At 35.4% G+C, this 17945-nt stretch overlaps 1 protein-coding gene across 1 annotated transcript; it reads right to left on the reverse strand.

The window, feature by feature from the left end:
- Positions 1–924: 924 nt before the first annotated feature.
- Positions 925–1857, reverse strand: LOC124960753 (olfactory receptor 1020-like). The gene has a single exon (XM_047519682.1). It carries the CDS (start codon positions 1855–1857, stop codon positions 925–927), a length of 933 nt encoding a protein of 310 aa, XP_047375638.1.
- Between the last annotated feature and the right edge of the window lie 16088 nt (positions 1858–17945).

Consider the following 17945-nt stretch of genomic DNA (forward strand, 5'->3'; position numbering starts at 1 on the left):
TTGCCAGCAGTTTGCAATTAAAATAAGAAAAAAGAAAAACAATAACCTAGGTAATATTTTGTAATGGTCACCACTTGTATATACAAGTACCACTATGGAGAATGAATGCAAAGTACTGCACTAGAAATAGCTAGTATCTGCAGACTGTAAGCATGTAATCTAAACTAAAAATAGTCAATGGTAAATTCACATCAATCTGTTAAAATTTCCTCCAACATGTACACTGGGGAGGATACTATACTGAGGCATGAAATTAAATAATGAATAAGATTTAATTAATGAATCTGGAAGATTGAGAGACCCTAAACAGCTACAAGATAAGGAAACAGAAACAAACAAAACAACCATCTTTAAAGTATTACATCAAGGATTCCAGTGAGATTCCATATACAAGTTATCATCTGAAATTGTTGGGATATTCAGAAAACAAATATGTAGGAATTGATATTTGATGACATCTTTAGAATATGGAGGATTTAGACAAGTGAGCTGTTTGAATAGATGAAGACATATTTACATAGGAATCAAGATTAATTGATAAATAGTCTTTATGAATTGAATGTGTTTTCTTTCACAAAAGCAGGATTATGGAATGTGGTTGATTTACCCAATTTTTTAAAGGAATTGGAAAAAAACTAGAGAAAGAGGAGACAAGGTATAAAAGATGATATATAGAAATTGAGGGGTAAATATTCCCTTACATTGATGTTTACTATTTCAGCTATAAAACAATAAACAGGCAGATACCACATTAGTAATGTGAGAGATTGCAGTCACAAGTTAACTTTCAACCCTATTCTGTGGCTGATACTTCATAATCTACAGATCTGAGGAATATCCAAGTTAAATTGACATTCCCAACAGTTAGAACCAAAGATCAAAGAACAGATCTTATTGAAGTCATCTGGCCCTTTTCATGTCATCTTAAGAAACCAATTTTTGGTGAATCACTTTTCTAAAGGCATTTTTGACATCTTTGTTCCTCAGACTGTAAATTAAGGGGTTCAACATAGGGATAATCAATGTGTAGAACACAGAGGTCACTTTGTCAATGTCCAGTGAATGATCTGTGCTGGGGCGCAAATAAATGAAGATCAGGGTGCCATGGTAGATAGTGACCACTATCAGGTGGGAAGCACAGGTGGAGAAGCCTTTCCTTCTTGCCTCTGCTGACCCTGTTCTAAGGATGGCTGCTATAATACAGACATAGGAAAGGAGAACAGTTAGAAGACAGATAGCCTCCACCAAGCTCGCAAAGACCACCAGAATGATGTCGTGCACGTGAGTGTCAGTGCAGGACAGAGAGAAGAGTGGGGAGATATCACAGAAGAAATGGTTAATTTTGTTGGAACAGAATGGCAGATGGAATGTATTGGTGGTGTGAATAATTGAGCTCAAAGTTCCCCCCACAAATGCTCCAAGTGCAAACTGACAACACACCCTCTGGGACATAATAACAGTATAAAGCAGGGGGTTGCAGATTGCTATGTACCTGTCATAAGCCATGGCAGCCAAGAGGAAGGATTCTGTGTCAACCAAAGAGCAGAAAAAATATAACTGTGCAGCACAACCATTGTAAGAAATGGTCTTCTCAGCAGAAATCAAGTCCACAAGTAACTTGGGGGCAATGACAGAGGAGTAGCAGGAATCTATGAAGGACAGCATGCCGATGAAAAAGTACATTGGGGTATGCAGGTGGGAGCTGGTGGTGATTAGTAAAATCATCCCAAGATTTCCCATCAGGGTAACAGAGTAGATGGAAAAGAACACAGTGAAAAGAAGACTCTGAAGTTCTGGATGGTCACTGAATCCCAGGAGAAGGAACTCCGCCTTCACAGTGCCATTCTCCAACCTCATTATCTGGGGCGCATCTGGTTTTCTGGAGCACTAACAGAGTAAAGATGGAAGTATTAATTACAGCCTGGACACTGACGAAGGAAAATTAAAAATAAAGCAAGAACACAGTCAAAATAATGACAATAATGATTCTAAATCCACTTGAGTCTACAGATAGCAAACAGGCATGTCTACAGTGAGTGTGGTTTATTGCTTATAGTTTTAAATTTCTAAATTAAATCAGATTTACCATCTACCCTTTTAAAGGTATTGTTTCCCACACTCAATAGGGTCATCACCAAACCATCTGAGGGCTCTAAGATTGAGCATGAGCTTTAATGCTCTTTCTTTTTTTCCCTTGTAATGTCAATGTCCAGTGATCATGGCTAAGCCCCTCATTTTGTTAAACTGAATAAAGTGCCTGGGTTCTCCTTTGTGTTGTCTTGTTTATTTCTATAACATAAAAGTGCTGCTGTTCTAAGAGTAGCCTGGTGGGTGGAGGAGTAGATTTGTATTTTTCACTTTGAGATGTGGTGTCCTCTTTGAGGAACCACAGAGTTCCTCCTTCATGTCTTAAGTCCTCTGACAACATAGAAAGAGCAAAGATTCTGAACAATTACTTCAATAACAACTGTGCCTCAGTAGTTACAAGACCTTGGCAGCACAAGTACTTCCCAAGTTTCAGTTTCTTCATCTGCAATATGAGAAAGAGAGCACCTTTTATCAAAAGCACATGCTGAATTAGTTTGCTTCTACACTCTCAGTACACTCCCAGTCTTGTTCACTCACTCTTATCATTGTCACTATAATAATTCTGGATAAATCCAGACACCTATTTTTTTTTTCAAATCTGAAATCTAGATACTAAATAACAATTTGTCATACTTAAAAATGTACTATATCTAATTCAGGAAGTTATATTAAATGTAAACAGGAATGTTTTCATGCCCTTAGCAGGGAATAATTGTGTAAGTTTTGAAATAAGCTTACCTACTTTTCCTTTATTTCTGCTTTTGATTATTCTTGACCTTATCCACAAATCTATAAGCTGTATATCAACATTTGCATTACAAATGATTATTTTCTGTGTGAATTTTGTCCAGCTTAGGGACAACTGATTTCTCTGTCTTCCATGGAAAAGCCCAGATTTTTATCTATTGGTAATTAATTTCAGAATCTCTGATATTTAAAAATAATGGTGTTTGAATTCTCTTTTGTGTCAATTATAAAAGTTTAACTAACAAATAAACCAAGAAAGATCATTGAACATGAACATTTTACATTTGTATGAGTCAGAATTTCTTTTTTGATTCATATTACACACAACTCTTTCCCTTATGGAATACCAATCTTAAACCTTTACAATTCTACTTATGACCCTACTTTGCTACCTTCTTCTGAACCCCTGAAAATAATTTCTAATTTATGGAGAAAATATTAAATAGAAAATAAGTTTACCCTGTTCTTTCTGATCAAGTCATCTAAAGGGCATTTGAACATATCAGTGACCCTACTCTCTCCCTTTTTCCCTGGGGAAAATGTGCCCCTTCTCTCAGAAGTTGATCCTATTAACCATTTTGTTTCAGGTAAGTTACTTCTACTAATTCTCTTTCATAAATGTGTAGCACATGATAATGTTTGTCAATTTCTTCTTTAAAAATGCAGTCCTGCATCTATTTACTCATATTTCCTCTCATTTCCCATAAATGTTCCCCTAGGGGTATTTACAGGGATGTCCCCTGCTCATAGGTCAGACTCCTGAGAGAGGATTTTTGTTCCAATAATTAAAAGAAAGTTAATTTCTTCAACATTATAAATTACATCTTCACTGTCAAAATCAAACATTTTTAAATATGTTTTGTTTTTAAGTATGACATGACAGAACTCTATCCTCAAAACTGCCACTGCTGCTGGCTCCTGTCACCTCTTGCTTCCTCTCTAATCCTGATGTGTGAAGTGCCTAAGATCTCCCATGGAATATTAGATCCTGATGATCTAATCCCAGCTCAACCTCTGCATCTAGTGACTGCCTTCTCAACCTCCTTCTCTCCTTATGGAATATACTCTTCCTAAGGGGGATTGCATCTTTTCTTTACTTCAACTTTCCTGTATCCATTTCAAAATCATCTGTCCTGCATTAAATGACTATGGACCAGGCACACATACATACACCTGTGCTGTCATCCCTATCTTATAGGTATCTCTACCACTGCCAAGATTCTCTGTCTCCAATAAACTCACATTCAAATATCTTCATATTTTCATTAATTTCCATTTATATTTCATATGCTTCATTCTATATCATGACCTAATCTAACATTACAAAAACTTCAAAATGCTTCTGAATGAGTTTTATAAAATTATGCTTATAGTAAGTTCTATAAATTAAATTATAATACTTTACCAAAAAAATTGCCCTTATAATCAACATACAACTCTCAGTCCAGAGTTGACAACACTCACCCTGACCTTGTTACTTGATTTTCCTCACATTTGTATAGCTATTTAATAAACTTTAATTTCTTTTTTAAATCCCTGTATATAGTTAAGAGTAAATAAGCAAACTGTAACTATCTAAAAAGTTAGTCTCTGGGCACAAAGAGTGTAATAAGAGACCAAGAAGATTATGGTTTTGGCATTATCATCAAAGTTATTCTTTTCTACATTTGTTCTTTTTCTAAAAAGTCTAGCTAAATCAAATGATTTGTGGATGAGTGTGATATACCTAGAATTATTATTTTCATTTTGTAATTTTCAAAAGACTGTCAAATCTAATTAAATTCCCACCATTTTAAAAATATGATAAGGCTAATTATCATTCCTTTTTTTTTTTTTTTTGTAAAAGGAACTGATGTTTGCAGGCGAATTAATCAGTCCATGATTATGGAGTTTACTTACAAAGGAACCAGGGCAAGAGATTGGCAGTTCTGTATCACTGGGCTAGTGCACTCTCCAATAAGCACCACTTCCCAAGAGAGGTAGTGACACAGAGATGATGAAGTTGGCAAAATGATTAAATACTTTCATTGTTTCCTGAAAAAGCAATGTGCTAAATTTGATATGGGAGCATTAAATTACCAACTTAAATGTCCATTTAGGGTCTTCCTGGAGCTGTCAGTTTTGCTTCTTTCATTCAGTAACAGTATCATGCTCACAGACCCTGGAGCCAGATTGCCTGGGCTTGCATCCCTTCTCTGGCACCTGTGTTGTGAGACATTAGGCACATTTGCTATACTCTATGGTTTCACTCTGATATATAAATTGTGTCATATAGTAGCACTTGTCTACAGGGTTATAAGGATTAATGAGTTAACTCATGTAAAGTGCTTTGAAATTTGCATTTCAAATATCAAATATTCAATAAATATTAGCTACTAATATTCAACTATTGGGACAAGTTTGAGCATCATTAGACATTAATATGTTATCTTATTATGAAGCAAGATCTCCATAAATATGTGTAATTTTCAGACATATCAAAAAGAAATATTTAAAAGAAAGAAAAAGTAAAGAGAAAAATTAAAAGGATGAGTCAACTGCAGAAAGAAAGCATCCCTGATCTTCTGATCAACTCTTTGAATTCCTCCTTGCCTGTAATGCAAATCATTTCCTCCGTAGAAAATATCAACTCTCATAGAGTGGCAACACTCCCATTCCTGTCTACACACATGGAATATAGACTACAAACTGGTGGAGTCCTGGAGCAATGGCCATGACATGAAGGCAAGAGAAAGATATGGTTGTCTCTAGTGGCTAGAAAGTGAGCTTCAGATGGAAGTGCTTCTGTGCCGTGCCATCCTCTATTTTGGCAATTGCAAAGAATGACTCTTACGAAGATGTGTTCATCATTAGGGACAATACAATACTTAAATGAACTTCTGGTCTGGACTATTAGGAAATAGCCACTTCTCTTCTGAAAGGCTTTTTATTAATAAATCTTATTTCTGATCACAAATTAAAGATGATAAAGAAACCGATTCATAAAAAGAATACTGCTAGTAATAATCTTGAAGGATGTTGTAGGCTTCAATATGAAAACAAACAAACAAACAAACATAACGTGAAACCAGGAAACATGCTATGCAATCAGCATGTGAGAATGGAGGTTTGTGATGTGTTCCGTAAAATGATGTTATAGTAAGTTCTGTAAATTAAATTATAATACTTTATTTTTTAAAAATTCTCCTTACTATTAACATACAACCCTCATCCCAGCCCTGTTACTTGTTTATTGAAACCTGGCAGCACCAATATGATGTTAGAATAAGTTATATCTAAAATTAACTCAGCCTTCATTGATATCTATGTCTGTTCCCATTTTAAAAAATAATAAAGTAATAAAAATTGTGTTTACACTTAGATTTCTAGTTAGGGTCTAATAATTTCATTAGTTTCAAGAATATCATGTGTTCAATGAGATGATCTGTTACTGTCAATTTTATGGATGCACCTGGAGGATTGAAAACCCACTAGGTTCTAGGCATGTTTACTAGCAAACCACTGACTAGAAAGGTGTAAAGTGAGTGGGAAGTGCCTAAGATCTCCCAGAAATATAACAAGAACACTTACCGGCTCACTGCCTTTATTTCTCTCACCTTCTTACTTCACTGCTGTGAGTCCCAGTCAATTCTCCAGAAAAATTAAGGTCAACAGCTCAAGGAAAACAACAACATTATCCATTGTAGTATTGGTCATAGTACATTTAAGGAAGGTTTATCGGAGAAATCTATGCCTCCTTTAGGAAGGCTGTTTCTGGGGAGAAGCAAGACATTTTATAGTTTGCTGTGAGATTTATCAAGACAGCTTTTAACTTCACATTAGATTAATCTCACAAGAACCCTAACTCTGATATCCAAATCTCCCATGGGAAAAGATATGTGAGCAATTAAACATTTCCACCAAGGAACTGATTAAACACAAAACCAAGTGCTATAATGTGTTTGTCTATAACCTGGGAATACCATAGGGAAACATTTTGACTGTCAAAATGGCAGTTTATATGGAAAACTGAATTATGATATTTATTATCTCACTTGACTTAAATGACAAATCAATTCATCAAACAACCAGCAGAATATTCTATGCAAAGACAAGGAAGAATGAACAAAAGTGTAACTAAACAATAGTGACTTGTCAATTTAGAAGTATAGGATCTTGAAAATCAATACGTCAAAAAAAAAAACAATTATAAATGGAGTTAATAAATCTGATACATATTATATATTTGCATCTATATTAAAGTTAAATTTTAGGCCATAATGTCTTCATTCAACAAATATAGTCACTCTATGAATAAAAGTTATTTCAGAAACAATGTTCAAAAGAGAAGAGAATAACTTGAGACATGCTTTAGTAATTTTATTAAGTACAGAGCAATTTTGTGAGATGGATGGAATAACATAAAAATTTACATGAAGATTGGACACTCCATGTCATTGATATGGGCCTGAAAAAATTAAGATCAGGTCCTTGTTCCCCTTCTTTGTTCCCCTGCTATGGAATATTAAACACCTGAGAAATGCAGAGGCAAGAGCAAGAAGTAAATTTTATTTAAGAAACAGAAAAGAGAGAAAAAGAGCCTCCTCCAGAGAGGAGAGCCCCAGAGCTGATGCCCATGAGATGGGGATGTCTTGCCCCTTTATAGATTTGAGGTTTCCTTTCTTCTCATGCCTAAAGTAGGACCAAAAGGCAGGAAGAGACCCTTTCAGTGGGGTGATTGCTTCTGATGGCAAGTGCAATTCTTTCTCTCCCACAGAGATGTTGGCAACCAGTTGATGGGGAAGAGCTATCTACCCATTTCCTTTTCTTTGATATCATTGAACAGTCCTTTGCCCTGTCTCAGCATGATTAGAGGCTTGAGAATGAGATCAATAAGAATATGTTGCCTAATAAAGTAATACTGGGAAAACAATCACACACACACACATACACACACACACACACAAACGTACACACACAAACATGTAGCTGAAAATATTTTAATTGTCTTAAAATCTACTTCAAGGACATTGAATATATTTTAATTAATCAAGAAGATACTGACTGTAGGTGCTTTAGTTAGCTTTATGTTACTATGAACACAGTGCCTGACAACTAGTTAGTGGAGGAAGTTTATTTTGGCTTGTGGTTCCAGAGTTTTCTCTTCACAGATAGCCAACTCCATTACTCTGGACCCAAGATGAGGCAGCATATTTAGTGGAAGAGTGTGGTGTAGAAAAGGTGTCCTTTTCATGGAGACCAGGAAGCTGATAGAGGCGAAAGAGTCACAGGGAAGATGAATGCTTCCTGGGCATGCCCCCAGTGACCTACGTCTTCCCATCAGACCCCACCAGCTTAGAGTTATCACCTAGTCAGTTCATTCAAACTAAGGTGGACTAAGGAATTGATAGTCTTCATATTTCAATCATTTCACCAGTGAACTTCCCTGCATTATTGTAGGAACTTTTGGGGGCTATGTTATATACAAACCAAAAGAGTAGGTATATTAGATATTTCTATTGGCTGAATGTAGTGGAATGCAAGATTTTAAAATTTGCATATAAGGAAGATCACTTATAGTAGTGCAGATGCCCTAAGGTGACTTCTGACCAGCTATTGACCCCAGTGCCCACATTAGCATGAGATGGACTTGTGGATGAAGTCCCCATAAATAGGATGGCCACCATGCAGTTCTGGAGAGGACCAAGTAAGGTCAAAATATCCACCAACCACTGAGAAGGAAAAGGTGAACACCTGATTGACAAAGAGTACAGAAGGTGGTCCCCAACACTCCTGGTAAACATCAAAGAGTAATTGAAGAGAAGCCCCTTCATATCTAATAGTAATAAATTTGGAGGCATCATTGTCTCCTTCATCATTCTCTGCTTGGAGATAGCTGCTTAAGCTTCACTTTGCTTTTACTTTCTTTTCACCTCACATTCATTTTACTTTCACTTATAGTAAAGATCTCTTGCATGACTGTTGGTGTCTGACTTTAAATGAGACGAGAACCAAAGTTTGAAGTTTCAGTCCCTACTTTCTTGTGAGAGCAGCTGCGTTGTTCTGGGTTTACATGATAGAAAGAACTTCAGCTTGCACCAGTCAGAGACATAGACAGAAGTTTACTTAAGAAAGTAGGTATATGTTAAAAGTAGAATGTGGGCAATCTCAAGAGAAATATCTTTAGGGGTAAAGCAAAGAATACACATTCAGGTGAAGATGCAGGCCATTTCATGAATTAGAGACTTATTTTGAAGGTCCCAGATATTCTTTTAAAGAAAAATGGTGAGCCCATCAGTACATAGCATTGAGGGGAGGGCCAAAAGACAGTCAGTGTAGATTGATAAGAAGGGAGCTGGTTTGAAAGGAAAGGAAATAAAATATTAATACCTCCAGGGCCCTACCCGCTCCTCCACATCATTTGCTGGTCAGTAGGAATGATATCAATATGGTGATCTCAAGACAGTTTCTGGTGATCTGGTTAGTCTCAGGATTCTAGTGTTACATAGTAAGGGTCTATCATGGAGCCCAGGGGGCTATGTGTCCTCATTTACTGGTTCTTGAGATCACACTGGAAAGATTTCAGACATCACTCAGAGGATTAGGCATGAATTTATTAAAAGAGGTAGGAAAAGGGAAAAAAGAATGCTCTCACGGGGGAGAGTGGATCCTCTAGGAGAGAAGAAAGACCATGCTTCCCTTCAGAGTTATTTGATTTCCCAGGGAGGTTTATAGAAAGTCTCACCCTGATGTAGGACAGATGAGGCTGGACACCCGAGGAACTAGCAGGAAGCAGGGTTATTGACTGCAACTGGTTCAGAGTGACTCATGCCTAAAATTTTCTCTGAATCCTGAGTATAGAAATTCTTTGGACTTTATACTCAGTGAGGGTGGGAAGGACTCGAAGGTTTACATTTTTAAAGAAGTCTACAAAAAATATTTTTTCCTTTGAGTTCACAGTGTTTTTTTGTCACAATGTTAAATTAGTCAGAGATTTTTGCAATTTTTTTTTTCTGCAAACCTGGCATCTACAAAAAGAGGAAACTATGAACCTCAATCTCCTCTGCAGAGGTCTTTACACATCTTACCATGAAAATGGAAGTAACACCATGAAGTCCCAGGTCAAATTTAGCTCTCACAAGACAGAGCAGCAGAAAATAGGCAGTCTAACTGCCCTTTTGTGAAAATTTTGCTGATATTCTATTATTAAAAACAATTATGGTGAGGGTCTCTGGAAAAGTTTAATTAAGATTCTTTGGTGGAGGAAGGGGCACCACTACAATCCAGGTCCATCTCTTAACTTTTGACTGACAACAGAAAAAAGGACTGGCAGCTGGTATAGATAGATGATACAGTCAGATTGGGAAGGTGGAAACTGGTTTGAAAGAAAAAGGAAATAAGATGCTAATATCTTCAGTATACTCTCCCTCCCCCTGAAACAGTGGTGAAAGTTACCCGCCTAAAGGGAACTGTTCCTCCCAAAAAATTGTTAATGAAGCAGTTCCTGTGCAACTTCTTTCCTGCCTATTTGGGCAGACAGGGAAAGGCATCCCTGGAAGGCTTCTTTCCCATATTTTGGTCACAAAAGCAAGACAAGGGAAAGAGAGGGGCATGAGGAGAAAAGGATAAAAGGGGAAAAAGACCCCACTCTCACGAATACCAGCTCTGTATTCCCTTCTTCCTCTGAAGAGAAGTCTGTCTCTGTCCTATCCTTCATTTATTGATGGATTTTTCTGTTTTTAATTTTTAAAACCTTGTTCTAATTAGTTGTACATGATAGTAGAATGCATTTTGACACATCGTAAACAAATGAAACACAACTTCTCATCCTTCTGGCTGTAAATGGTGAAGTCTCATGGGTCATGTAATCATACAAGTAATATAGGTTAATAATGTCTGTCTCATTCCACCATCTTTCCACCCCCAAACCCCACCTGCTACTCTCACTCCCTCTGCACAATCCAAAGTACCTCCATTCTTCCCTATCTCTGCATTATGGATCAGCATCAGAGAAAATACTCAGCATTTGGTTTATTGGGTTTGACTTATTTCCCTTAGCATGATATTCTTCAACTCCACCCATTTACCTGAAAATGCTATAATTTCATTTTTATTTAAGGCTGAGTAATATTCCATTCTGTATATATACCACATTTTCTTTATCCATTCATATGTCGAGGGTATCTAAATTGGTTCCATAGTTTAGCTATTGTGAAATGAGCTACTACAAATATTGATGTGTCTGCATCATTATAGTATGCTAATTTTAAGTCCTTTGGGAATAAACCTAGGGGTGTGATAGCTGGGTCAAATTTTGGTTCCATTATGAGTTTTCTGAGGAATCTCTGCTTTCACCAATGGATGCACCAATTTGCACACCCACCAGCAATGTATAAACCTTCCATTTGACACACCCTCATCAACATTTATTGTTGCTTTTATTATTGGTAACTGCCATTCTGACTGGAGTGAGATGAAATCTTAGAGTAGTTTTGATTTACATTTCTCTGTTTGCTAGAGATGTTGAACATTTTTTCACATATTTGTTGATCAATTGTATTTCTTCTTCTGTGAGGTGTCTGCTCAGTTCCCTAGCTCATTTATTGATTGGGTTATTGATTTTTTTTTTTTTTTTAGTGTTGTGCTTTTTTGAGTTCTTTATATATCCTGGAGATTAGTGCTCTATCTGATGTGTATGTGGTAAAGATTTTCTCTAATTCTGTAGGCTCTCTCTTTACATTCTTGATTGTTTCATTAGCTGAAAAGAAGCTTTTTAATTTGAATCCATCCATTTATTGATTTTTTTTTTATTTTACCTCTTGCACTTTAGGAATCTGTTTAAGGAATTTGGGTCCTAAGCTGACATGAGGAAAATTTGAGCCTGCTATTTCATCTATTAGATACAGGGTCTTGTTCTAGTGACTAAGTCTTTGATCCACTCTGAGTTGATTTTTGTGCAGGGTGAGAGATAGAGGTTCAATTTCATTTCATTTCATATGTATTTCCAGTTTTCCCAGCACCACTTGTTGAAGAGCCTATCTTTTCTTTAATGTACGTTTTTGGCATCTTTGTCTAGTATATAACTGTATACGAGAGATAACTGTATATGTGGGAATATCTCTGTGTCTTCTACTCTGTATCACTGGTCTACATATCTATTTTGGTGCCAATACCATGCAGTTTTTGTTACCATAGCTCTGAAGTTTAGTTTAAGATCTGTTATTGTGATGTCTCCAGCTTCACTCTTCTTGCTAAGGATTGCTTTGGCTATTCTGGGTTTCTAATTTTTCCAAATGAATTTCATTACTGCTGTTTCTATTTCTATAAGGAATGTCTTTGAGATTTGAATTGAAATAGTATTAAGTCTGTATAACACTTGTGGTAGTATGGCCATTTGAGAAATATTAATTCTGCCTATCCAAGAACATGGGAGATCACTCCATCTTCAAAGGTCTTCTTTAATTTCTTTCTTTAGTGTTTTGTTGTTTTCATTCTAGAGTTATTTCACCTCTTTTTGTTAGATTGATTCCCAAGTATTTTTTTTTTTTTTTGAGGCTGGTATGAATGGGATAGTTTTCCTAATTTCTCTTTCAGTGGATTTATATTGATGTATAGAAATGCATTTGATTTATGAATGTTAATTTCATATCCTGATACCTTTATGAATTCCATTTATTAGTTCTAGAAGTATTCTGGTGGGATTTTTTTGGGTCCTCTAAGTATAGAATCATGTTGTAAGCAGTAGTTGTAGTTTGAGTTCTTCTATTCCTATTCATATTTATTTAATTTCTTTCATTTCTCTAATTGCTCTGACTAGAGTTTCCAGGATTATGTTGAATAGAAGAGGTGAAAAAGGGTATCCCTTTCTTGTTCCAGTTTTTAGAGAAAACACTTTCAATTTTTCTCCATTTGGAATGATGTTGGCTGCAGGATTAGCATAGATAGCTTTTACAATGTTGAGGTAGGTTCCTACTATCGCCAGTTTTTCTAGTGTTTTGAAAATAAAGGGGTGCGATATTTTGTCAAATGATTTTTCTGCATCTATTGAGATTATCATATGATTCTTCTCTTTTGATATGATGAATTACATATGTTAATTTCCATATGTTGAACAAACCTTGCATCCCTGGGTTGAACCCCATTGATCGTGCTGTACTATCATTTTAATGTGTTTTTGTATGCAATTTGCCAGAATTTTATTGAGATTTTTGCATCTATGTTCATCAGGAATATTGGTCTGAAGTTGCTTTTCCTTGATGTGTCTTTTACTGGTTTTGGTACAGGGTGATACTAGCATCATGGAATGAGTTTGGAAGGGTTCCCTCTTTTTCAATTTCATGGAATATGGTAAGGAGTATTGGTGCTAGTTCTTCTTTGAGGAACTTGTATAACATGGCTCAGAATCTGTCTGGTCCTGGGTTTTTCTTGGTTGGTAGGCTTTTAATGGTATCTTCTATTTCATTTCTTGAAATCCATATGTTCAAATTGTATATGTCCTCCTGATTCAGTTTGGGTAGATCATATGTCTGTAGAAATTTGTAGATATCTTTGAGATTTTCTATTTTATTAGAGTATAAATTTTCAAAATAATTTCTAAATATCTTCTGTCCATTGTGATTTTTCCTGTTTCATTAATCATTTTTGTAATTTGAATTTTCTCTCTCTTGTCAGCATAGCTATGGATTTATCCATTTTATTTATTTTCCAAAGAACCAACTTTTGGTTGTGTCAATTTTATGAATTGTTCTTTTGCTTCAATTTCATTGATTTCAGCTGTGATTTTAATTATTTCCTGTTTTATTCCACTTTTGGTGTTGATTTTTTTCTTCTTTTTCTAGGGCTTTGAGATGTAATGTCAGGTCACTTATTTGTTGACTTTTATTCTTTTAATAAATGAGCTCAATACAATGAACTTTCCTCTTAGTACTACCTTCATGGTATCCCAGAGAATTTGATATGTTGTATTGGTGTTCTTATTTACCTCTAATTTCTTTTTTTTTAAATTTCCTCACTGATTCCTTTGCTATCCATAGTCATTCAATATTGTTTTATTTAGTCTACATGTTTTGTGTTAGTTTCTATTTTTTATTTTATCTTTGATTTGTAGTTTTATTCCATTATGATCTGATAGAATGCAAGACAGTATTTCTATTTTTTTTTTGTATTTGCTAAGAGTTGCTTTGTGACATAACATATGGTTTATTTTAGAGAATGACTCATGTGCTGCTGAGAAGAAAGTATATTTGTTTGATGATAGATGAAATACTCTATATGTGCACATTAAATATAAATTACTAACTGCATTATTTAGTTCTATAATTTCTTTGTTTAGTTTTTGTTTGGAAGATTTATGCAGTGGTGAGAAAGATGTGTTAAAGTCATCCAGTATTATTGTGTTGTGTTCTATTTGATTCTTGAAATTGAGACGGGTTTGTTTAATGTACGTAGATTTTCCATTGTTTGGGGCATAATATTTATGATTGTTATGTCTTGTTGATATATGATTCCCTTAAAGAATCCAAAATGTCCTTCTTTATCCCTTCTGACTAACTTGGACTTGAAGTCAACTTTTTCTGATATGAGGATGGAAACCCCTGCTTGTTTACACAGTTCATGTGCAGGCTATGTTTCTTCCCAACCTTTCACCTTCAGTCTATGGGTTTTTCCCTAGGAGGTGAGTTTCTTGAATGCAGCATATTATTGGGTATTTTTTTTTCTTTTCTTTTTTTAACTGGTCTGTCATTGTATTTGTTTTGACTGATGATTTTAGATCATTAACCTTCAAGGTTATTATTGAAATATGATTTGTATTGCTGGTATTTTTATGTATTTTTGGTTTTTAACTTGACTTAATTTTTCCTTTAATTGACTTTTCCTTTAGTGTAGTTCCTCCCTTTGATGATTTTCTTTTTTTTCTTTTTTTTTCCTTTTCTCCTCCTGGAATATTTTGTTGAGAATGTTCTGTAATGCAGGCTTTCCTATTGTAAATTCTTTTAACTTTTGTTTACCATGACAGTTTTTTATTTCATTTCCAAATCTGAAGCTTAGTTTTGTTGGATATAAATTTCTTGTTTGGCATCTATTTTCTTTCAGAGTTGATACATATTATTCCAGGACTTCCTGGCATCGAGGGTCTGGGTTGAGAACTCAGCAGTGACCCAAATTGGTTTCCCCTTATAAATAATTTGATATTTTTCTCTTGCAGTCTTTAAAATTCTATCCTTATTCAATATGTTACACTTTCTCATTATAACGTGCCTTGGTGTGGATCTGCTGTCATTTTGTACATTTGGTGTCCTGAAAGCCTCTTGTAGTTGATTTTTCATTTCATTCTTTAGATTTGGGAAATTTTCTGATATTATATCATTGAAAAGATTGCACAATTCTTTGGTTTGTATCTCCACACCTTCATCTATCCCAGTAAATCTTAATTTAGTTTTTTCATATTATCCCAAAGTTTTTGGAATTCCTGTTCATGGTTTCTTACCATCTTCTCTGCACGGTCAACTTCATTTTCAAGATTTATATTTTGTCTTCATTGCCTGAAGTTCTGTCTTCCATGTGATCTTCTCTGTTGATGATACTTCCCACTGAATTTTTAATTTAGTCTATTGTTTCCTTCATTTTGAGGATTTCTATTTCATTCCTTTTGGTAGTGTCTCCTTCTTTATTAAAGTGATTCACTTCCTGTAGTTTCCCTTTGATACCATCTTTTATTTCAAAGATTAGTTTAACTCTGTACATTCTAAACTCCTTTGCTAATATTTTTTTTCTCTATTGTCTTTGGATTCTATTGTTGGAACACCTTGGTTTGTTTGAGGCACTTTGTTCCCTTTTTTTTTTTCATGTTGTTTGTGTGTTTTCCCATCTAGTGCTCTGGATCTGAGGCAGCACATTTTCTACACTTTTTACTCAGTGTTTCCTGACTGCTTCCAGTACCTCACCTTTAATGGGGAGATCAATATTAGAAACACTCAATGCAAACAATATACAGCCTTACACCAAATATCTCCTATTAAGGCATTTACAGTTTTGTCCCAGTAAGCAGCAATGATGCATTCTATTATTGTCTACAATATAAATAGTAAGTTTGCTAAATTGGTTTACAATTTCGAATGATGGACAGAGAGAGAACAGAAGTAGTGAAGCATGTGATATTTAGGAAAGAGAAGGAAAACAGAGGTAAAAATTTATAGTGAGGATGAAAAAGAAATTAGTAGAGGTTGGTGGTTAGCATGAGAGAAGTGAGAAAGAGATTCCAGGGAGACAGATTAGTGAGAGAAAAAATAATTACAGATTTTTTAAAAAGTAAAAATATAATAATACACAACAAAACTGTAATATACTATTCAGATATCCCATTCTCCAATAAATTAATGCATAAAAAATATTTGGTTTCAAAGATGGTAGAGATGTGAGAAAACAGATAGTAAAAGGAATGCCTCAAAGGAAAACTGAATAATTGTTTCTCTCGGCTTTCAAAATTTCTCAGTTTCCCATCTCTGCTGGTAGATGCTGGTAGATGGGGTCTTTTGAAGTTTGATGTTAGCTCCAGTTCAGCAAGAGCCAGACATGTTGGCTTGGTGAGCCATAGCAAGTGGCCCTCACACCCACTTGCAGCCTCCCTCTAGTCCACCATTTTGGATCTTCTCTCTGTCCTGTCCTTTAAATAAAGTTTCTTTGCTGTACTTGTTGTTAACACAAAAAGACCAACAGGATGCAAACCTCACAAATCATCTCAGTTGTCTATTCAGGAACAAAGTTTCACACCAAAACAGGGGATGCAGGGATGAAATGGCACCAGAGGATCCACTTTCCTGGTGGAAAATAAGTCATTGACAAAGGAAGGGACTGGGTTTATGTAATTTATTTTGAGGAGTGGTCATTTTCCATATCTATTATTTCAGACTCTGAAATGAAAAATGAATTCGGACAAAGACTTTTTAACTTCCTAAAGCTGGGAGGAGGTGATGTGGAGGAATGGATGACCTTTCAGAGTTCTGAAAGTGAATATGGGGTCTTGAAGAGGGGCATGTGTGAGAGAAATACTGAGGTCATCTCCTCAGAATGTTAGTTCTTTTTATGCTGCTCCAGGAGTTCAGGCGATGAGTGGTAGGAGGAGGAAGGATGTTCTGAGGTGTCTCCCAGCAGTTGCAGCTAAGCTGACCTCTTTGTTGAAAAACTGTAAAAGTAAAATAGGGAGAAGACAAATATTATAGTTTTACATAAAGATTAACTAGTTTGTTAGGTTAGGGGAAATAATTGTAGCACATACAATGAAGACTAATAGCTTACTGATGCTAAGCTATTATAGCTTAATTCTAGCATGGAAGACTAATTTATCATTGTTAAGAAAATGATTTTAGCATGTAACAAAATTGAGGGCTCTGTTATTTCTAGTAAAGAACCAATAAGATTCTCATATTTAATGTAATGCATGTTTTGTGGAGCATTATATTATTATAGTATATTGTACCTGAATAGGTTCAGACAATAAAATATAAGAATTTAATACACATGCTGTGAGCAAGAATTCTTTAATCCTGGTGGTTGGTTCTAGTCTTATTAGTAAGGGAATAAGTTGGGGGCTCTCCTAGTCTAGTGTGTGCTGTTACTGCAATGGATAGGCTTTGGTTGTGGGGTTAAATATCAGTTTGAGGAATAAGGAAATTTAAGGTTCAGAGGCTGGTATAATTTTAGTAGGCAGGGATAAATATGAACCTTGCAAAGAGAAAAACCTCAGAAATTTGGAAGCATCATGACTGTGGGACTGACACTAGTGTATATCTTGAGTTTATTTAAAAGAACTATTGTTTTTCTTCTAAATATCCAGGTATGGCTGTATTTTGATTATAACTCTTTTTACTAGATGTTTAAGATCAAGTTGGTCAATTGACCTTGTTCATATCTGTTGTTAAGAGTCAGCTAAGCTCCCATAGGGGTCACTCTTGGTGAATTTAAAAGCAGCTTCTTAGCTCTATTAGTGCCATCTGCTTGCTTGAATGAGTCAAGGTCTCTTTGATGAGATTACTTCTCTTGGAAGTATCAGGGATTTCTCCCTTCTCTAATGACCCTTCTCATTGCAGCAAGTGCACTGTTTGACTTTCTGTTCTCCCGTGGTTTCATTAATC

The sequence above is a fragment of the Sciurus carolinensis genome, chromosome 11, assembly GCF_902686445.1.
Source record: "Sciurus carolinensis chromosome 11, mSciCar1.2, whole genome shotgun sequence".
NCBI lineage: Eukaryota > Metazoa > Chordata > Mammalia > Rodentia > Sciuridae > Sciurus > Sciurus carolinensis.

Excerpts from the sequence above, each read along its gene's own strand:
- LOC124960753 (XM_047519682.1), bottom strand. The coding sequence starts at position 1,857 with ATGAGGTTGGAGAATGGCACTGTGAAGGCGGAGTTCCTTCTCCTGGGA.